Here is a 24,489-nt window from a genome sequence, read left to right on the forward strand (position 1 = left end):
AACATTTGGTTGAACTGATGTGTGTAATAAGATCATGCATATTCATGCTGTTCTTATTTGATGTTTTGTGGCATATCAAATCAAAACATTTGATTGGGCAGTAGAAAAAAATATGATTATATTGCAACAATAAATGCTGATTTGCTGTTTTTTTTTGCAACAAATCTTTGAAAAAAATATTGTTGTTTTGCCATTTTTACACTAATAACACATTGACCCAGGTCAGTGTGTTATTAGTGTATTATTTCAAATGACTCCAAAGAAGATAACTATCGCTAGATATCTGCTATTCTATCATAAATCCATGCACTGCAATATACTGTTTTTAACTATATTGTAATTAAGGATTTGATTTATTTGACCTGTACATTTGTCCAGTTTTATAATACAAACATTTTGTACTAGCTCCTTTTCAAATCCACCCTAAAGTTATTGAGGGTTGCTGGGGTTAAGAAAGGTTGTGAAGAATGTGAAAGGATTCTGTAATAATCAGAGTAATGTGTACTTGCGCAAAAAAAAAAAATTACATACAAATGTAAAGTTGTATATCTTGGCATGCATATCCAGCTTGGGAGTGCAATTCTTATTCAATAAAAAATTAGATATTTTCTTTGGACTTGACTTTTGCTCTACAAGAATAAGAATGCAGTGTTTTGTTCCAATGCTCAATTAAAATATAATGTACAACAGTTTTTTTTGTTCTTAGGACTCTAGCCTGAAACCTGCTAAGGGAATTGTCTGTCCTGCAACATTAGCAGTTGGCTGCATTTCTTATTTCACACTCCCTTAAAATGCATTTGTATTGCTAAAGTAAAATCATTTTCCCTCCCAGCTTCAGATGTTATACAATATATTGTGCCAGTTGCTTCATATAGTGTGTTGGTTTGGCACGTTTAGCATGGATGGAAAATGCAAGAGCAGAAAAAAAATAACATATTCAAATCAAAATCTGAAATGTTCTCACTATTTTCTTAAAACCATTAAGACCAAATCTGCCCTGACTTTTTATCCCTATTTATCAATACATGTTCAAGAAAATTTCTTGTGTGGGAAAAGACTGAATAAAATCATGAAAAAATCTGAATCTTGCTAATTTTTCACATTTGACAAACCTGCAACTTTTTCGGATTTGACGCCCAAAAACTGCAACTTTTTCAGATTATCGCCTGAAAATCATAAAATCTTCTGATTATTGTACAAAACCAAACACAGATCATGATATCTTCCATTTATAAAGGGCCATCTGCCATTGACTTGTACATGACCTTGGCAGATTTGAGATGAGGTATTTTTTTATTCGTACTTTTAACACCATCTGGGTTTAATTAATCTCAAAAAATTCAAGTTTTTTAAACCGAGGGCATGGGATGCTATGACACACATGACTAACAAGATAGTGCAGCTGTCACCTGACACCCCATTGTATCGTACGTCGATGAAGGTGGGAACCTGGGCTAAGTTAAGGACGCCATGCACAATGTTGCCAAATGAGCGGATCTCTCCCCGATATGCCCACATTGAGGTGGGCGATATTGGGCCCAACAATCGCATTAGAATGGAGGCCATACGGGCGGTCGGATTATAGGACCGCATCAACGAACAGATGCGGCAGAACTTTCGGCCAGATATTGGGTAACATCTGAAGCTGGGAGGGAAAATGATTTTACTTTAGCAATACAAATGCATTTTAAGGGAGTGTGAAATAAAAAATGCAGCCAACTGCTAATGTTGCAGGACAGAAAATTCCCTTAGCAGGTTTCAGGCTAGAGTCCCAAGAAGCCCGTCGAGGGCCCCACACATGGGCCAATAAGATGCCAACTTGGTCTGTTGTCAGCTTTTATTGGCCCATGTATGGGGGCCTTTAGCAGTGAAACAAATCGACCATCTATTTTCAGATGATGCGCTACATACACTGCCTCAGCTTCGGCAAGCTAACTCGCTGCCTGACCTATTTAGATATGCACAGATTAGCAGCCTCTGCCTAGCACAGTCACATCACCACATATCCAGCACACAGACTTGGAACACATTTTAGCTCAGCCTGTCGGATCTAATTTCTCTTAAACACATAAACACATAGGGGCTTATTTTCTAAAATTCAAATTCCTATTTTTCTCATGCATCTCTAAAACTTTGTGATTTTTCTATATTTCTTTAAACATGTGGAGGCCTATTTAACAGTCTCATTTTAGTGGTTTTAGAGGATTTTGAAATCACATCTAAACTCACTTTTTGAAATTTATTAAAAAATCCAAACTGAAAACCCATGAATGGGAAAAGTAGCAGAAAAGTGACTTTTTTCAAATTGTTGCACAAAAGCCAGCATTAAAACCCCCCAAAAACCTCTAAAACCATGAATCAAAAAAGATCTTCCAGTTGTAAAAATGCTGTTGACTTTTACATGATTTTGACAGATTTTAGCTAGAGTATTTTTGAATTCGGAATTGTCACAGTTTTTTTGCATAATAAATTCCAAAAAAGTTGCACTTTTTTTCTGCAACTTTTTCAGCCAGAAACGAAAAATTGTTGTTTAATAAATCGACCCCTAACAATGTGTTTATTAAATGTAAAAACCAAGAAAAACTCTAAGTTGTTGAGGTCCTATAGAAGTCAATAGGAGTTGCACTGATCCTATTGGACCCTCTTTAAATCTTACATCCTCAAAATTGCATCTCATGGGTATTGATGGGCGAATACATTTCCATTTTCGCAGAAAGAAAATGAATTAGCGAAATCTGCTGCGTCAAAAAAAATTACCGTGCATCAAAATAGGCACACGCATAAAAATCATTGCGCGTCAAAATGATTTGGACGCCCATTGACTTTATTGCATTGAACAAAATAGTCGCAGGTATAAAAATTATTTTGATGTCCATTGACTTCAATACGTTTTGCAAATTTTTTGCCATTTCGCGAATGTAGCGCCACAGATTCGCCCAACACTATTCATGCGGAGAAATGAGTCTCTCAGTTGCCCAAGGTGTAAGGCCCCTACTCCCAATTCTTCTTACTGTGGGACTACCCTGAAATTGTGGCAATGAGTTAGGAAATGTATGTCCATGTAATTGGCTATCCCCCATTAGTCCTACCTGAGTGCCTGGTGCCCAGAGTACACGCTAGACACAATGCAACTGCTCTTATTCTACATGGTAGTGTATGTGGCTCTGTACTGGATAGGCCCATCACCTTCAATGCTCCACAAATAGATTCTCTATAATGTACAATAATGTACAAGCTTCCTTACCTTGCAAGAGGATGCCCAAGTAATTTCTACAGTACCTTCATGCCTTGAATCGGATGCCACGTCCATTCACTGATGGATACAACTTCCCAGCCGTTCCCCTTTTCTTTGCCTTTTCTACTCCATTCATTTAATAAGAGAAAAGCCATATATCTAAACAAATCTTTTCCTGTCAGATCTGGCTTCACATCAATTAAAAGCTCCAGTTGGAATAAATATGTATAAACAGATTTCATAGCCTAAAGTTTAAAGCAAACTTTAATTAAATAAACATGCATTCACCTGCATGCTTCTGTCACATTATTCATGAGAATGCATTCTGATTATTTTAATGTATTTTTTTATATCCAGAAGAAACACGTTTGTCTTTTTCAGCTTACTGTAGGGTATTTACTTTTTATCTACTTATGTTTTCAGAATGGGCATATAAAAATGTGATCCTAAATGCAAGCATCCTGGTTCCAGATGTATTTTACTGGTACAGAGGATTGAGCATTTCTCTCCATGTACTTAAAGATTGTGATTTTGCCAGAAGTCTGATTGTTTGACTCTTGTCTGCTCATTACATAGTTTTAAAAAATAAGGAAGTAGTCGATGGCTCATCTAATAAGAGAGTGCACATTTACAGGCATTTAGTAAACAAGGCAGCCATCCACTATAGGTAGGGTAACATGAGAGCCACAGTCTTGTAAACAAGAGAATCAATATAGTAAATGGAAGAATGAACATTATGTGATCATTGATAAACATGTAAGTAGTAAAAGTACAGAGCAATACAATTTAAAATTTGAAAATTGAAAACTGTACAGCAATGATTTTCTTTAGTTATGTGTTAAGGTAGGAATGTATATAAGATTGCTGCTCAGTCATAGTTATAAATATTAGTTACATATAGGACCACCATTGAAGGGTAGAGGGGGTACTGCAGTCAGTGGCCCTGTGGTAGAAGAGATGCAAAAGTGTAAATCATGGGTCAAGAAGGGAAAGGAGCTTGGGTGGATCTGGACAGGGTTTTAGCTTTATGAAGCATAACTATGGCAGAACAAGGGCCTCACACAACCACTACCCACCTGGGATGGAACAGGGAGCAGGGTTGTGGAGAGTAGCCAATGAGACTATCAAAACGCGGTACAGAGGATAAGGCAAGGTCGTAGTCAGGAAGTCCGAGGTCAAGGCAGGCAGCGAGGTTCGTAACGATAAGACAAGCAGAAGAGTCGAGGCAGGCAGCAGAAATCGTAGTCCAGGTTCAGGCAGGGTCACAACAGGAAATTCAAGTAGTAAGAGATGCTAGGGTTTCAGTAATTAACCTAATAACCAGGCAATGCATGTTAGTCTGGATCTGGTCTCAGTCACTGACTCAATTTCTACAAGCTCTAAAAAAAAGATGTCATTTATTTTTAACCAGACAGGATTGGCTGAAAGTGAAAAGGGACTTTTATGTCAGAAAAAGTATGCCCAATGTCATGGGTGAAATAGATTGTACTTATGTGGCTTCATTGTCCCCTCGTGGTCAGGAGCAAATTTTCACGAACAGAATGCAATTTCAACTCTCAAATCATTTGTCATGCAAATACGTTTGATGAAAAGATTGATGAATGTTTTTGCTGCCTTCCCTGGAAGCACACACGACTTTTATATTCTGCGCAATTCATCAGTCTACGACCATTTTGAAACTGGTTGATTAAGAGGAAGTTGGCTTGTAGGTAAGGTATTGTTTCAACTTTCCATATAATACTAAATATGATTGCATAGTTCAGTTGTTAAACATCTTAGAACTCTTATTACATACTATGTTGTTTTAAGAGTGGCAAACAAGTCATTCTTTGTCAACACCCATCCTTAGTGTGTAGTCCCTTTGTCTATATGATGTTTGGCCTGATAACAAAAGGATGAAAGATGTATCTTTCAAAAGGTGTCCATTAGTTGATTCTCTAACCTTTGTTAAAGTAATTAGCTAGCTATTTTACATCAATTTTTTTTTTTGATTGGTTGTGATGAGCCAATAGAAGATGTTGATAGAAATCTTAGGTAGTGTTTAAACGGTAACTTGGAATTATTTTCTACCTGAAAAAATGAAAAAGCTAGCAACTTGACATATTTTGTGTTTATGCAATTGTAGAAAGAGGTAGAATTTTGTGTGTTAAGTTGCCGTGTGATTTGCAAAATTTTGCTTTTGTTTCCTCACAAAATGGGAATCCAAAATGTAAACCACGATAACGCAATACTGATAAATTGAATGTTGCTTGTATTGACTAAATTCCATATCGCAAAGAATTGAATTAGGTATAATAGTGCATTATTTATTGCAGGTAAACAGTCTTTTCTTTATCACACATTTAGCACATTGAATTGAATCACTCCCATAGAAGGAGATGAAATGACTTCCAAAATATAGAATTCTCTATAAAAGCAGGTTATAACAATAGTAATGATTATAACTTTTTCATAACTTTACTCCTCTTTTATAAGACCAAGGGGCAACTTGGGTTTTTTAAGTAGAATATGTTTAAGTACATTGGGATTTAGCCTAACATCCTAGATATGAATATATAGCTGAACAAACATGAAGTTACTTTGAATCAAATACTGACATTTTGTGGGTTGCTAATTTTTAAGATTTTGCTTATTCTCAAACAAAACTGGACATTATTTATAAACAACAATAACAACATATCTTTCAGAGCTCATAAATGAATAAAATAATATTGCTTTTCCTACTTGGAAACTTGGTGTTACCCTGTAACATCTCTGCAACTGTATTTAAAATACACATATTTTTGACATTGTTGTTAAATTCATCATTCCATCACCAAAACCACAGATAAGATAAAAAAAGGCAACAGAGGACTGAATAATAGGCTAATTAGCTGATACATCCTGAAGAATGAAAATGACACTAGAGCTTGATATAAATAGAAATGAAGTGTAAAAAGGAATATAAGCAATCCAGACAGTTTACACCTAGGCAAAGAAAATCTATTTACCGCCCTTTCTCTTTAGCATTTACATGCAACATTTGCTTTTCAAAGGTTCAGCTAAATGCTTTGAAATGTTTGGTCTCGACTGCACTGGAAAAAAATGCACCAGTGTATGGCAAAAGAATCAACAGATATGTGTTTAATTTTCCACTGTGATGAAGAGGCTATCTGATATTTTATGATATTGTCTGGCTCAGTTTTTATTTTCAAAGAGAGATCTATTATGCCACACTATTGGGCAGTTACTGTATAGTCTATCTACAGATGTGTTGCAAATATTAGGGTACCCTCCCCCCCAAGAATTCTTATGACTTATCAGATACCCTGGGCTGGTGCTCCTGTTAGCTCTGGCCCAAGATAATTTGTTGTTTCATGTTATTATAGGGAAATGTTATGTAAAAACTACCTTTTAATTAAATGTAGAGATTGATAGATTGAGACAATTTTTTTATAGTCTCTTTATTTTTGTTGTTAAATTTCTTTCTGCTTTCTGAATTGCAGGCAATAAATAAATCCAGCCAACAGAAATTTGAGGATTTATTCTGAGGCTTTTATTGCTATTAACAGTAATTACTTATACAATATTTAGTTATTGTAGATTATATAGATAATAACTTCAAACTGAAGAGCTACTGATTTAGTGCAAGATGGGAATTTAGATGGTGGCTAATTTTGTTCACAGACTCACTTCTCTTAGTTCGTTTTTTTTTCATGTTATTTATTTTTTAACCTCTAGACATCGTTGTGTGATAAGCCCAATGTTGCACACCCTAAAAATGTGTAAAACAGCCTCTAAATGCAATTAAAAAACTGACCCAGTAAATTCTATTAAGGGCAGATTTGTCAAAATGTGAAATTAGAGATTGCTACAATAAAACGTATGCACTTTTTTTTGGCTACTTCGACAATCGAATTGACTACTTCGACTACGACTTCGACTTCGAATCGAATGATTCAAACTAAAAATAGTTCGACTATTCAACCATTCGATAGTTGAAGTACTGTCTCTTTAAAAAAAACTTCGACCACCTACTTCGCCACCTAAAACCTACCGAGCATCAATGTTAGCTATGGGGAAGGTCCCCATAGGCTTTCTAGCCAATTTCTGATAGAAGGAAAATCGTTCGATCGATGGATTAAAATCCTTCGAATCGTTTGAATATCGCTAAATCCTTCGACTTCGATATTCGAAGTCGAAGGATTTAACTTCGAGGGTCGAATATCGAGGGTTAATTAACCCTCAATATTTGACCATTAGTAAATGTGCCCCTTAGGGGGTTATTTATCAAGGTCTGAATTTATCTCAATATCGGCTGCTACAAACTCCGATCTAACCCGCTCGGGTTTTTAATGCTTATTTATTATTATGTTTTCCCGAAAATTACCTTTGCGGGTAAAGCTCAGATTTTCAAAATTTTTTCGTGAATTTTCCCCCGAAATTTTTTTCCGAGTTTTCACCTAAAAGCTCCAAAAACATTGTGAAATTGCCCGAAACCCCCGACACAACCAAAAATCAATGGGACTGTTCCCACTGACTTTTATGCAACCTTGACAGGTTTGAGATGCCGTGTTTTTATATTCGGGCTTTTAAGCCCTCAGGGTTTAATAAATTCCGAAAAATTCGTGATTTTTTTTAAGCCTATTATAACCCCTAAGGGTCAGGGCACACAGGAAGATTTGGGGAGATTAGTCGCCTGGCAACAAATTTCCTCTTCTACTGTCCCTTAAATTGAACAGCTTTAACTGCAGATTTGCACACTTTTTACACACATTTACAAGTTTACATTACAACATAAATCATTTTTGAGAGATAAAATTTCAATGTTAGCAAATTTGAAGTTTGATGTTCCTTACATTCAGGAAAGTGTTAAAAGGCATGATAATATTTAAATTGCTGGTAATCCATCAAGATTCTCCTTTCCCAATTTTCCTAACTCTCAATTTTCTAAATGTGTATTGCAGGATGTTCCTGGTGATGCCATTTTTTTTTCTTTTAGTTATACAATATATTACTATTTGAAGGATGGAAATCCATGCTTCCCAATTTCCTGTGTTCCAGTGTTTATAATCCGAAGCTTAACCATTTTTGTTTCAAATTAATAATATTTCATGAAGCTTTTGAATACAGAGCTTTCATAGCCTTATAAATCTCTGTGGAACTTTGTGCTTCATTGTTCATACATTAAACAGAACTTTCCTGGCTTTAGTCTGTTCTTTTGGAATATGAACACTGTTGTAAATTATATTGATGTAAAACTACATTTTATGTTATACATTTCAAGAGTTTGCTTGATGCATCAAATCATGTTTATACATTGTGCCATTGTTTAAAAATGTTAAAAAAATTTTAAAGTTAAAGCTGGAAGAATTCTGTTACATAAACTTTCAGCCCTTGTTGTGAAGGTTAACTGGAGAAAAGCAATGGAATAAATAAAATATGAACTACTTGACAAGGGATGTGAATATAAATTAAAAAAACATAAATTGGTTTTAGTGGTCTGATTTTATAAGGAGGCGAGGAGGACCCTTGTTAACAAGGATGCAGTAAATAATATTTATCACTGTTATACTTTCTTCACTAAACTTAAGATCACCTTTGCTTGTTTCCCTTCTTCTTCCTCCATTTCTCCCTTTCCATTTCCATTTGCACAACCAAGCTATGGGTTGATAGATTTAAAACATACGCACTGAAAAGGTCTGGTACTGTTCAACAGTCTTGTTTTTACAGGTCTACGCCTATGAATTTCACAGCTAGACTCCAAAAATCTGAACAGCCCTATTCTGTCCATGAGAATCATTCATCCGTTTGCCCTTAGGCTGGACCTTTGGGTATTATGGTGATTTCTATCCCCTTTAAAAACCCAATGTTACTGAGAGCATAGTTGTAAAACACACAAGCTGCATATTACATTTTAGGGTCATGTGGTTGAAACTAAGATTTACAGACTATGGTATGAGCTGCTAAACTACAACTACAAATTACATTTGTGTTTTCAGTTAATTAGAAGTATATTTGTACCCTCAGAATTCTGCAACAAAAAAGTCCCTTTCTAAAGTTATTTTTGTGCTCATATTGTATTTTTTCTTCCCCATAACCCTCCCCAGTTTTATCATATTAAAACAAAATATTTCAATTATTTAAATTAGATTTCTAGATAAAAATGGGCAATTTACACGGCCATCCTGATGAAATAAAATTGCTGGTAGGTTGCGTTCAGGAGTAATTAGGAGCAATATGAGATGTTACCAAAATCTAGGTCATTGTAGTTTAATAAAGGTGTTTGTGTCAGAGCTTAGTGGCTCTTGTAAGACTTGAGTTGAGACCAATGAGAAAGCTGTATACAGAATGTCCAATTTGCGGTATCCAAATGGTTAAAGAAAGTTTGTAGTAGTATCCAGGCAAAAAGGTCAGAGCAGGCAGCAAATAACAAATTCAGGAGTCAAAGCAAGAAAGTCAGGATCCAGAAATCAGACAATTCAGAAATCAAAGTCAGGAGTCAAAACCAAAAAGGTCAGGATCCAGAAATCAAGCAATCCAGAAATCAAAGTCAGGAGTCAAAGCAAGAAGGTCAAGATCCAGAAATCAGACAATAAAGATTTGCAGCATGCACCCAGGAGTTAAACCTATATTGGGGCATTGAACATTGCATCTCTGGTGTCATCTTATTTTGAATTGTCTCTCCGAAACGTGATGTCATGACAGATGTATCCTTCAAACATCCATTTAATAGGTTTTAGGTAGTGAATATTCTAAACAGAACTGTTTCCATGGTTGAGGTATGATAAATCTCACATTGACTGCCCCTAAGTGTGCTTGCAGAGAACATATAGTAACATTTAAAAATCAATGTACTATTTAAACCTGAATGTAATAATGTGTCTTCTGCATGTAAATATGTCAGTTTCCTGCAGAGTTAAACAATACTCATACTCCACTGGGTAAAAGACCTACTGAAATGGGATTATGTCAGAAGTAATACAGGGGAATAGAAAATAGTGGCAAATACATTTTTTTGACAACATAAATCTTCTTTGATGAGAATGGAAGATTTTTTTAGAGTATGTATTAACAAATTCCATGGAACTTTCTAGAACATGCTCAGTAAAGGAGAGGCTGGCTGGATTTCACCACCATTATCATCATCATCAATACACAGTCTAAGCACTTATGTTGAGAGAAGTAATCATTTATCATTACCTATATTCATAGCCTTACTCCATAGTAACACAACAAAAACATTTTTATCAATTTAATAGACCATCAGCATAATGTATAAGCACAGGTATGGGATCTGTTTTTCCGGAAAACCATTATCCAGAAAGCTTCAAATTAGGCCTCCCATATACTCCATTATAATGAAAGAATCCAAATTATTTCCCCTTTCTCTGTAATTAAACTTTACCTTGTATTTGATCCAAACTAAAATATAATTAATCCTTATTGGAAACAAAATCAGCCTATTGGGTTTATTCAATGTTTACATGATTTTCTAGTAGACTTACTACTAGATCTAATAAGAGTATTTTATTTCCAGTAAATTCCACATACAGGTACAGATATAAGCCCCTGCTCTTTCTTGCCGATTTCTTGCCATAGATCTTGAATACTGACATCTAACATCCAAATGGGAACAGCTGTGTTTTTCCAATTCAATCTGACACCTTCCCTCATATAGAAATTTTTTAGCAAATGAATGAATAAATTAATAGGAAGTATCGCAACAACTAGCCTTCAGTTATACATCCAAATGGGTACATTTGTGGTTTTCCAATGCTATCTGACCCCTTTCCTCGTATAGAAATTGTTTAGGAAATTAATGATTAATAAATTAACAGGAAGTATTGGAACAAATAGCTTTTGGTTAACTAGCCTAAATTAGATGAATGACACTGATACATTTGCCAGTGGTAGAGGAGCCTGAGCTTGGCTCTTAAAATGATGAGAGACTGGTGATAATTCACATAAATTCATTCATTGTTAGTCTAGGAACAGGAAATCATTAGCAAAAACTGGATTAAAGTGTCATTACAATACACAATCATGAGATTTCTAAAACAAAGAAATGAGCAATTCCGGCAATCATTATACAGTACTTAGAAAGGCTGATTAACTGTCACACTGTATGTAAAAAGTACTCACAAGAAATTATGTAGCATGAAATAGAAAATATAAAAGGGGCCTTTAATAAAATGTTTCATTAAAATCATTCTTATTAATATCTTGGTGTCTTATGGTTTTGCATCTTTGCTTCACCAACCACTAGAATGTATTTAAACAAATTTTCAAGTGCAGTTCTAAACAAATGGGCATCAATGGGAGGGGGGGTTCATGAGTAGAAGTAGACTACTTCATTTGTATGACTTTCCCACCTGGAACACCAGTAGAATCTTACTGCCAGGTGAAGACTGGAATACATAAGATGGCAAAATCTCTGTGTCTGTAGATAACCTTTTTTGACATAATATGGCTGCTTTCACATTAGCATGCCAAACTGCAACACCACTGCTGTTGCACCACCACTGCTGTTGCACCACCACTGATGTTGCACCACCACTGCTGTTGCACCGCCACAGATTTCTTTATGGGATAGATCCACTTTTTAAATGCTTCATTCACCAATCGTTAATTGAAATCTCAGATCTTACCTTCAGGAGCTCCAAGCACCAAGCAGAGGTTTTATTTCTGAAACAGAACCAGGGAATTGTTCAGTGAGACATACACACAGCTACCATCCTCTGTATGCTTTTTACATTAACAGTAATGAAATTTCCGGCTGTTTTTACTTTGACATGTACACGTGCTAATGAATGGAAAAAATTGTCTGTTTTTGTTCAATGTACAGAACAAAAGAAGGTCATGGTTTTAATGCAAACTATTAAAAATAAGCTTTAGTAAGATACAGATATAGGATCCATTATCCTGAAACCCATTATCCAGAAAGCTCTAAATTATGGGAAGGCCATCTCCAATAGACTCTATTTTAATTAAATGATTTTTAAAAACAATTTCCCTTTTCTCTGCAATAATAAAACAGTGCCTTGTACTTGATCCTAAGATAAAGTTTAAAATAAAAAAAATATAAAAACCCTAAGATGTAATTAATCCTTATTGGAGGCAAAACAATCCTGGTGTGTTTATTTAATGTTTTCATTTTAAGTAGACTTTGGTAGACCAAATATAATACAAATTATGGATAGATCCTTTATCCGGAAAACTGCAGGTCCGGAGCATTCTGGATAACAGGTCTCATACCTGTATAATTGTACTATATTTTTAACATTTAAGTTAATATTTATGTTGTAAATGTGGTTTGCCATAACAAATAATTAAAGTGTATATATAATAATCTGCACACAATTGTTTGATTATGTAAATGTTGTGAAGTATATAGTAAATATATTTTGGAGATCATTTTTATACTTTAGGTGACTCGTAGGTACTGCAAGACCAGATGATGTAAATTTGTTGCTTACAGTTCATTCATTTGTTAGTGTAATTCAGTGGTGCCCAAAAGGGAGATCGGGATCTACCAGTAGACCTTTAGCTGGTGATCAGTAGATCTCAAGACATTGTCAACAAACATCTTATCTAAATCATCCTACTATTTCATGCTTTTCATTCAGAAAATATTTCAGTGGAACAGAATGCTAACAATGTTTTATGGAAGTAGATCCTAATGGGACAACATCCCTAAAAGTAGACTTAGTATAGGCATTTCTGGTGTAGTTGTTTAATTTCCACCTAAAAACATAATGCAATGCAATGTTCCAATTAACATTTATTTAACAATGTACATTTTGGAGTTATTTGTAAATGTACATGCCATAAACTGCAAGCTCCACTGGGCCAATAACTGAATCTGAAAGCTATCAGAATGCTCTGAATTACAGGAAGGCCATACCAAAAGTGGTATTTGGATATATTTTTATTTAACTAGTGGGAAGTGCCATGTCCAGAACAATACTGGGAACCAGGAGATATTCTGATTTGTGATCGTCATCAGGTGGGACAGTAGAATGCCTCATTATTTTTCTTCATACTTTGCTGCCCAAGGTTACTTCATAAAGACCATCTGCAGCATGACCACATTAAACAGAACAATCCTTTATTAAATAGAGCATACACAAGTCAACTTAATTTAATTAATAAGTTAATTATCCAGTGCAGTATTAATTAAGTTCACTAAGTTGTATCAGCAACATAAGAGAATAAACAGGATTTTTTGTGAGAAAGAACACGAAAGAGCTAAAGAAAGAAAGAATTACTGTGTGAAATACCAGTTGAATAGACATTTTTAAAAGTATACATCATTTTATATTTTAAACATTTGAGATTGTAAATATTCACAATATTTACAGTACATGATGCCTTAAAACATATGCAAATTAGGGAAGGGGAGGGAAATTGTGTGACTTTTTGTCACAAAACAAGGAAGTATAACATGTTTTCCCCTTCCCATCACTAATTTGCATATGAAATTAGGATTCGGTTCAGTATTCGGCCAAATCTTTCACGAAGGATTCGAGGGTTCAGCGCCATCCAAAATAGTGGATTCGGTGCATCCCTTATTCTTTCTTATCAAGTTTTATTGTCACAAACTTCACTCCTCCCTATAATTGGGCAGATATGATAAGAAGTTCCTTGCCAAGAGTAATGACATCACTCTGTACTTTCTGAAGGGAAAGAATGCTATCATCCAGTGCCCAGTGGCAATGCCTGGCTCAGGTAGAAGCACACGAAGCATGTTTTAAGTTAAGGAAACTCTGTACTGTTTATACTGAAAAAGATTAAAATAATACAACACTTAACCAGTATATGTAAAAGGTGTCAGCTGAAATTATATAAACATAGCTAAAGTAATAAAGGGCTTTTCTTGTCCAGAGCTTTCTAACAACTTAGCACATATATCAAGAAAGGTAGAAAGTTAAATGGAAGTGTGCTACATTGTATTGTGTATAATTAGTATTATTATTATTTCAAATTTGAAACCACTGCTGGTCTCAGAAGAAGGTATGAACAAACTTTTTTTCCAGTTAACATTTTTTGCTGAAAACACAAGAAAAATGTCTTCCCTTTGACTCCAATGTAACTGGCAAAATTCTTTGTGGTTTTGCATATTTTTTAGTGAAGATAAATAGGTCATCACTGCTCACTAGCAGGATAATTATAAAAGGAAAAGTCTAGGAATGATGTCCTTGAACAGCATAGCTTGCCATTGTATAAATAGGTAAAATTACATTTGTTATAATAACCTATAACTTGTTATATCCCTAACTATGAAGGCCACCAACAGTGGGGTACAGGAGGTAATTCAGTCATAGGCCCTGTGGTAGAGAGTGCCCCAAGAGACATAAAGATGTGATTCACTGGTTGCAAATGGGATGGAACCTGTGTTGAGATTAAGAAGGGTTGGGTGGATCAGGGGCCTATCCATGTCAGATCTGTCAACCCCAGGGGACCCTAAAAATGTTTTGGGTCACTGAATGCTACCCATGCATGAGCCTATGCTTCCTATGATGTAACTGAATGCTTACTGCACATAAGCTCCCGGAATTTACACAAAATCTTGGGAATGTGATCGGGTGACAGGAAACAAGGGAGATAATCCAAAATCGGGTAATGCCAAAAAAATATATGTGTGTGGCAGGCATTTTATTCTCGTTTTGGTTCCATTCTATTTGTTGGCAGAGTCCACTGTCCACTGATTACTGTAAGTGAATTACTGTAGCTGATAAGGGCAGTAAAAGGCAATAGAATGATGTGACCATATAGGATCAGGATGAAAAAGACAGAATGCTTTAATACAGGTCAAGGACACAAAATTGTGGTGTGCACAAAGAAATTTGTTATTAAAAAACACATAATTCAATACTTATGCTGAGCAGTGGCGTAACTGGATGTTACTGGGTCCGACAGCTATTTAAATTTAGTGCCCAAAAACATTGACTAGTTGACTGATTCTACCAAGATATATTGAAATTGCTCATTATATAGGGCCTTATTGGGCCACCTCTGTGGCTTAAAAAAAAATATGAGAGGGTATATCAAAACCTGAAATATGTTTAATATAGAAATGTTGTATGTATACAGTATTTTTAGCCTTAGAAATGTAAGGTATGATATATTTTATATATACTTGTGCAGAATAACACACTGAGTGAGCATTGTATGGATGATTATAACTCAATGGTTTGAGACCTGTATAGAGTCACTCATCCTGGGACCTTGTTTGGCTTGATATAGCCAAAGAACTCATTGTGTATTTCTGACATTGTTAATTAATGCATGTATGATTCCATTTAAATTTATTAAAAAGGAACACCTGGCTTATGTAATAGTTTTTATAGATCTTAGTAATGGGTGATCCAATGGAGCTTTATGGGCAAAACTCCGATGCTCTGACCTACTAGTGGCTATCTCAGTAACTATTGGCAGATTTCATTGTTCCTTTTGAGAACAACTGTATTGTCTAAAAAAATTGACTTCCTATTTGACTGACAAGTTTACTAGCCAGCTAAATCTAAAGGGATCAAATTATTAACAAGTTCAAAATTGCAGTAACCTAATCTAAATGAATTGTTGATTGGGTGCTATGGGATACCATGCTGTTGTAATGTAGAACATTTGTGTAATTCTGGCCCTCAGTCTGCCTATTCTAATTTCTTGTTTTTTGTCAGTTCATTTTTTTTTTCAGAAATGAAAGGGTATAATATAAAAATAGATTGGATGTAACTGTTTTTTAAGTGCACTAAGTCCAAATGTACCATATGCTTCACTAGATGATTATGAGCCCAAATGTGAACACATTTCTCAATACTTGCTCATTCCGTTCACATGTACCTCTAGATATTTATAGCACAGAAAGGTGTTCCCTTTCTCTTACTTTTCTTGGCCCCTGTTATGGTAAAAAAAAACCTAAGCCAAGTGATCTCATGCTGAATCTATTTTAGCATATTTTATTTTATCAGTGAATAGAAAATGTTAAATACTTAATTCATTCTCTTTTGTCAATAAATAAATGACTTTTGTAATTTCCTGTGAAAAAACTATTTTGCGAAACGCGAGTCGGCAGCTGTTTTTATACAGACGGTTCATACCATTTTTATAGAAACCTTGGGGGGTTTTTTAACGATTTTTGTAAAAGTGATTCTTTCTTTATTACTGCTCAGAATCATATCTACAATTCTTTAATGTGTTTTCTCTCTAAGTACTCTAGGGTTTGTGTTTTTTTAGGAAAGGTAGCTCTTACAACAGATAGATAAAGGTAAATACCGAGACCACAGTCCCAGAAGAGCTGACTTCTCCACCTTTGTGGGGTCCCGAAGGTAGAAAAAATCAAGCTAGTCACTATGGGACTTCTCCGCCCTCTTATATTGTTAAATTGTTTAACTTCTGTTTGTGACAACTGTATATTATATTTCACATATCTGGGCAGAATAGCTGAGTATAAAATGTTTTAATGTCAGAAATGATCTGTTGGCATTTATAATAGCATCACACATCATGCTTATCTCTATGTAGGCTGAATGTGCTGTGTAGCTTGAGGTTTTTGGTTAGGGCATTTCTCTACTGCACTAACATTGGGAAACCAAAATTTGAAAACAAATTCTCAGAGCACGTTGAAAGGAGAACTTCTGTGCAGGTCCACTGACTTACCAGATAAAGGATTTTTCCATAAGTGCGCTCAAGATAATTTAAACATTAAATAAGCCCAAATGGGTTCTTTTGTCACTAATATGGATTCATTGGACTTAGTAAGGAGCAAGTACATGGTACTGTTTTATTTTTACAGAGAAAAAGGAAAGTATTTGACAAAATAAGAACTAGTTGCTTAAAATGGAGATGGCCTTGGCATAATTTGGAGCTTTCTTGAAAATACCGGAATGGGACCTATTATCCAGAATGCTCGGGACCTGGGGTTTTCGGATAATTGATCTTTCCATAATTTGGATCTTCAGACTTTAAATCTACTAGAAAATCATGTAAACATTAAATAACCCCAATAGAATGGTTTTACACCCAATAAGGATTAACTATATCTTAGTTTGGATCAAGTACAATGTTCTGTTTAATTATTATAGAGAAAAAGGAAATAATTTTTAAAAATTTGGGTTATTTACATGAAATGGAGTCTATGGGAGACATGTCATTCTGTAATTCGTAGCTTTCTGGATAATGGATTTCCAGAAAACGGATCCCATACCTGTACTAAGAATTACTAAGTAGAAGGACCTGCCATAAATATATGGCTCTCTTCTAATGGCAAGAGTACAAGAGTAGGCATATATAAGAGTAGTGATTGTATGGACTTACCTGAAACTCCAGACTAGTGCTCCTATCAGCAGAAAACTGCACCAGCCCAGGGTTATACCAGTGAGCACCACGGATAGAGAGTATAGAGAGTAGAATAGAAAGTGGCAGAATTTCACACGAGTGGACTCTGGTGATCTCTAACTACACTCTTTGATTAATATGCCCTATAGAGTCCTGGGTGAAAGTGAAGCCGGGACTCAGCACTGCATGACACAAATGCTAACCAATCAGGGGTGATCCTGGGAATGCTGCTGTCTGCAGTAGCCTGACACCGCCCCCTCTCCCGCTCCATGCTTAAAACATCAGCTTCGCTAGTGCAATGAGCGCAATAGTGCTCTCTGCACTAGAGGAGCCAAATGTTAGGCACCCCAAGTGATTGTATATACTTACCTGACACCCTGGTCCTGTGCTCCTAGCAGCAGAAAACTGCACTGGCCTGGGGTTATTGCAGAGAGAACCATGGCGTGATCGTCTTCCAGTTCTCCTTTCTTCTTCTACACAGCAAAGCAAAAAGCCGAACTAGCTGGCTATTTCATTCTACTTCGAATGCGTCTGCCCTTAGAAATTTGAAGAAAGAAGAAGCCAGAAGACAATTGATCCATGGTGTTCGCTGGAATAATCCCAGGCCGGTGCAGTTTGCAGGACACCGGCCCAGGGTGTCAGGTAAGTAAATGGGAAACAATAATTCCAGCAGCACTCCGATATGTGAATCAATGATTATTTATTCATGCCATTAGCAGAGCGACGTTTCGGGGTATTCCAGCCCTTTATCAAGCTAAGTAAGTAAATGGGATCACTTGGGGGTGCATAACTTTTGGCACCCACAAGTAAAAAATACTTTCCTTCTCCTTTAATTGCATAATAAAACCCTTTTATTGCATTCTGTCATTGGGTGGCTGTCGGGAGCTCCTTTATTTAACATAGGGTTACCAGATCACTTGAACATTCAGGGACACATGTAATAAATGCATGTTGCAGGGCTGCATGGATTTAAATGAAATTGCAGCCCTTCTCGACAGTGCCTGCATTTTCAAGTAAAATGGTAACCTTACTATTGAAACACTAATTCCCTCTAAATACCCACTCCTGATTCAAGCACTTCATGTGCCCTGACAGAAGACATTGCTAGTGTCATTTTTGATCTGCCATTTAGTCACACAATGGAGGTAATTGATGCTGTACAGTATATCGTAAAGAGAGACAACATATAACTAGTAATCTGCATAGAGAGAGAGAGAGAGAGAGAGAGAGAGAGAGAGAGAGAGAGAGTGTGTGTGTGTGTGTGTGTGTGTGTGTGTGTAAATTTTGAACATAATTAAAACGAATACAATTGTGCTGCTTTGCCACTGGAATGTTTTGTTGCGATAACTCGATTGTAATTCATGTGACCGATAGGTGGCAGTGCTTCCTCTGATCCCATAAAACTGACAGAGGACCGTGTAATAATCCCTTTAGCTCTGCTCGTCTCCAGTGTATGTGGAGGAAGGATCTGGGAGGAGGGGGGGGGGGTGGAATGAGACACACCTCTCCGTGACGTCACAGCAACCAAAGCATGCTAGATTGTTCTCGTGAGGGAGTCACAGAGACCGGCTTGCGCTGTCAAAAGTTTTGCAACTCCTGGGAAGTGAGTGTGGAAATAGGAATAAGCAGTTCCTGTAATTGGCACCTCGTTTACCCCTGGCATTTTCTTCATACACCAGATAAGAGAGGGCACGGAACTGCCCACAAACAGCTCGGACTTGGTTCTGGTCCCCGTTGGTGTATATATATACCTCTGGCAATGGATTGAAGTGTTCACTGGCTGCTAATGAGGCGTTCTGTGGATTTGAGTTGCTGAAACGAGACCGGTGTAGATAAGACACAGAATCCTTCCTATTTTCTTGGTGGTAGCTGAAGACTCGGGATGGGCTCTTTTAGTCGGAGTGTGGGATTATATATCTGCATCTTCTTCCTCAGTCAGTGCTGCTTTTCTCTGGAAGAGAAGAAAGGTAAGGAAAGCTATTCACTATACACTTCCAGTTTGCCTGTAAAGCAAGCCCTAGCACGCATTAGGTTATCAGACTTTGCCTCTTGTCCTAATATAGTGACAGTGTTGCTTCAACTAGTGAATTGTGTTACTATCTAAGCACATTGGTTTCTGCATCCTGGTCATTACTGGACATAAGATGACCCTACCTGTCTGGCTCCTTTGGGGCAAATAGGGGACTACCTGTATCTACTGCAAGAACTAGAAGGATACAGGTATCACAATCAAACATTTGGGGGGAAATTCACGAAATTGCATATTTTTGCGCCACTACATCAGACGTTAATTCTCAGCGCATACGCTAATTCATCAAAATACGAAGTTACGTTTCTGCAGCCGAACGCTGGCAAATTTCTCGAGCATTTTGTTAACGCTCATTTCTGCCTAGTGAAACTTAGTTAGTACACTTGTCACTTAAAGGAGAAATCAACCTGTTCTGAAAAAACCCCGTACCCCCACCCCAGGTAGACCCCCCTCGCTCCTCCCTCCAGGCTAACTACCCCCCCCCGGAGAGATGCCCCATACACCATACTTACCCCTCGCCGCAGATTCTTCCAGCGAAGTTCCAGGCGTCCATCTTCTGCTTCCTCTGTAAGCTGACTGCAAGATCGGTATTTCTGCACATGCGCAGTTGGAGCAGTTTACCGGTTTGCGCAACTGCGCATGCGCGGAATTACACGGAAATTGCCAATCTCCCAGTCAGCTTACCGAGGACGCAGAAGATGGACACCTGGAACTTCGCTGGAAGAATCTGCGGCAAGGGGTAAGTATGGAGTATGGGGCATCTACCTGGGGAGGTAGTTAGCCTGGGGGGAGGAGGGGGGTCTACCTGGGGTGGGGGTACGTGTTTTTTTCACTCCTTTAAGCTTCAGTCAATTTGAATAGGGTGGGTATATATAGGTCGTATATATATGTCTTTATTACAGATGTTGGTGAAATGCTTGAAGTGGCCACTTATTATTAAAAATGTCCAAGGAAGCAAAATAAAGGCAAAAGAGATCCTTTAATGTCCAAGACATGAGCCCACCTTAAAACAAACGTGGCATGACCCTCAAATGGTTAAAAAAAGTTAAAAACAATATTTTTTAACAGTTAAAACATTTACAGACAATCCCACTTTAAAATATGAAAAAACATCAGTGTTTTTTTTGTTTTGTTTTTTTTCATTTTTATGACTCTTCTGCATACAGGATGTGATGTCACTGACATCAGATTGAGGAGGATGTAGTTTCATCTTATCAGTTTGCCAGGTGTAAACTGGCGAAGGAAACTCTGGCGAAAGGGGTAACATATTGGAAAATTCACACAGTGAATTGGCGGAGTAATAATCGTTCGCCTGAGCGATAATTCGCCTGGCAAAAGGACACAAAACTGTGCTAGCAATGTACTCTTTTGCTACCGAATTGTCTTCTACGCCTGTTAGTAGATTGCCGATGTTCCTGTGGATGGGATTTCAAGGCAAATTTTTGCTAGTGGTGACCACTTCACCCTTTAGTAAATCTGCCCTGTGGAATCCACTTCAATGAGTATGATTCCAATACCTCAGTTCTAAGAAAAGCATCCTGAGAAAGTGCTCATCTAGTTTTAAAAGACAGGCTTTTGTATTGACCTGGAGAGTCTCCTGGAGTAGGCAATGGTGTGCCGTTCTGAAATGCCGTGTACATACAATCACTTTGTGTATGGACTTGTTACTGTGTCTGATCTGTGTACAATGACCGTGAACGCAAATTCACATATTTATAAAAAAGACACAGTGTAGGGATGTAATAAAAGTAATCATATGGTATAATTGCATAAATAAGTACAAAGACTTGTTCTTAGCAATCCTTTATTCTTCATTGGACAATTATCATATTGGGACCTGCTTGAAGGTGGTGTATTCCCCCCCCCCCCCCCGCAAAGTAGCAAGAAGTTTTATTACATACATTGTGTGCTAATGCAAACTAGAATATGCACAGTATTTGTGCAATGGTATATGGGTTGCTAAATAGTTTAGCAGGTTTGCAAACACTACAGTAAATATAAACAAAGGGGGTAAAATATATATATATATATATAACAAATCAACAAATATTCCGCACGCATAGGTCTTACTTGAAAAAATGAGCCGTCATCCTGAACATGAGCCGAAACGTTGAATAAATAACACAGATTTTTTCAAGTAAGACCTATGCGTGCGGACTATTTGTTGATTTGTTATCACTTATGTTTAAAGTCCCTGCACCTAGGCATTCATTTTGTGTTCTGGGTGCACTGACCTAGCATTCCTATATATATATATATATATACATATATATATATATATATATATATATATATATATATATATATATATATATATATATATATATATATATATATATATATATGTATAGATTTATTTATATATTGATTTGTTCTTATAAAAGATATTTTCTCTTTTTTATCTAAGTCCTGTGTGTGCGGACCTTTTTTGAAAATTGTATATATATATATATATATATATATATATATATATATATATATATATATATATATATATATATATATATATTGTGACAAGCCACCCTCCTGCACATGAACTTTTTATCATCTAGTAGAGAGGTAAACTGTGGATATGGTGCTTAAAGTCAGAGACACCACGGCTTCAGACAAAACACAGGTTTATTAGGCATTGAGCATTCCCAACAGAAAAACACAGTTCAGCAATTTTAATGCAAAACATTTAGGTTTTTCTTACTCGGATGTCACCATCACATTTCCTCCAAGACGGTGTTTTTTCCCCAACACCCTGACAATATATATATCAAAGATCCGCACTACCACTTTTTAGTGAATCAAATTCGTGATTATTTGATATATATAGATATATATATATATATATATATATATATATATATATATATATATATATATATATATATATATATATATATTGTGACAAGCCACCCTCCTGCACATGAACTTTTTATCATCTAGTAGAGAGCTAAACTGTGGATATGGTGCTTAAAGTCAGAGACACCACGGCTTCAGACAAAACACAGGTTTATTAGGCATTGAGCATTCCCAACAGAAAAACACAGTTCAGCAATTTTAATGCAAAACATTTAGGTTTTTCTTACTCGGATGTCACCATCACATTTCCTCCAAGACGGTGTTTTTTCCCCAACACCCTGACAATATATATATATATAATATTGTATTGTATGTACACAACATTTGCCTGTTTTAGTCCTATGTTTGTTTTCATAGTTAGCTTATATCACATTAAGAATAGAAACTCTTCTCCATCTTTTGTATCTTTACAATAATGTTAGGTAATGTGCTTTGCATGTGTGGAATTCTTCTCCAACTGCTGAGATATTTGTTTTACAATGCTCTTTCAGACCATAGAGGGTTAATGTATATTGTCATGTGTGCTGCTAATAGGATCCGCTAAATAACTACTCCGACTAAGAGGCTGAGAATTCTTCAGGAGCATGCTATACAAGCAGAGTTTTGTATTTGTTCTAGCACATTGCACTTTGTTCTGTAAAAATAACAATACTTTAACAGTTCTGTCATGTGGGCTTGCTGAAGTCTTGACTTGGGGCAATAGAATTAAAACTGTTCCAGGTGTGCATAGTGACTGAATAGATGTACAGATGTGACACTGTAGGACTAAAAAATTTTTCTTCCTCAAATATCCCACCATGGTCACAAATGCAATTGGTGCCACTAATATTCCATCAATTAATGTATAAAGAAACAAATGCCAACATTATTTGCATATTTTATACAAATTTCAGCCACTCCATATATATTTAAATCTGTGAATTGTTACATATGTCATTGCTACTGATATCACATCAATATTTAGGAATAAAATAAATATGAGTTTTCCCAGTGTCTCTCTTTATTGGGGGGAAGTAAATTAACTGCAATTGAATAGCATTCCTCCAATAAGAATTCTGCCTGGTATCTGTGCACCTGACTTCCTGTCCTTGCTTTATGTGTTTGGCTTAGTATTGATTAAACAGCTTCCTTCTCGTGCCAAACAGAAGAAAACATTACGTCAGTCCTTCTGTTTAATTACAGTGCAATATTAGCAGTCCAAAACTGCATATCAATCTGTCTATGCTAGATAACATCAGGAGGGCTGATATACAGAAGTGCTGGCTGGCACAATAGAAGAGTTGGGTAGCACACTCAGAACTTCATGGAAGAATTACATCCTTTTTAAACCCCCTCCATGACAGTGGGTATTTGTGAATGCTAGTAACTGTGTCACTTTTTAGAAGTGTATACAATAAGTCTGAATCTATCCAAATTTACGTTGTACGTTTCTTCTAATGGTTATCCTATATAATAAAGTTGAAGTGTCTCTGCGTCCAGTCCCTGTGTCCGTGGGATTGCGCTACTGCGCATGTGCCCCACTGACCGTCTCTGGCGAAGTGCGCTACTGCACATGTGCCCCATGGACCGTCTCTGGCGACATATGTTCTAGCGCCCGTTAATTTAATGGGCTTAATGTCTAGTGTGTAATAAAAGTTATGATTGTGTAATATTGCTTTACAGTTTTACAACAGGCATGGGTAAACAACTGTACAGGACTTCCTGATATCTATGGGATACTATCGAATATGAATGTTTACCTTGTCCAACAGGGGCAGGTAACAATCATTTCCATCTCAGTGAAAGTACAGCAAGAACACAATCAAGCTGACCTCTTGGGGACAAAAACTGAAACCCATAGTAAATGTGCATGGCTGAAATTCAGTTTATTTCTGTCTTGTTTGAATTGAAACCTTCAACAAGTTGCTGTGGATTACAGAAACTCTGAGGGCATCCTCTTAGGGGCACATTTACAAAGCTCGAGTGAAGGATTCGAATTAAAAAAACTTCGAATTTCGAAGTGTTTTTTAGGCTACTTCGACCATCGAATGGGCTACTTCGACCTTCGACTACGACT

At 36.5% G+C, this 24,489-nt stretch overlaps 1 protein-coding gene across 1 annotated transcript in view; it reads left to right on the forward strand.

Annotated features, from left to right (window-relative positions):
* The first annotated feature begins 18,829 nt into the window (after nucleotides 1–18,829).
* egfr.S (epidermal growth factor receptor S homeolog) overlaps nucleotides 18,830–24,489 on the forward strand; it is a 145,572-nt gene continuing 139,912 nt past the window's right edge. The window contains exon 1 of the mRNA XM_018269348.2: nucleotides 18,830–19,521. Coding sequence (XP_018124837.1) covers nucleotides 19,437–19,521 — 85 coding nt within the window. The 5' untranslated portion in view covers nucleotides 18,830–19,436. The remainder of the gene's footprint in view (nucleotides 19,522–24,489) is intronic.

Source organism: Xenopus laevis, chromosome 6S (genome assembly GCF_017654675.1).
Source record: "Xenopus laevis strain J_2021 chromosome 6S, Xenopus_laevis_v10.1, whole genome shotgun sequence".
Taxonomy (NCBI): domain Eukaryota; kingdom Metazoa; phylum Chordata; class Amphibia; order Anura; family Pipidae; genus Xenopus; species Xenopus laevis.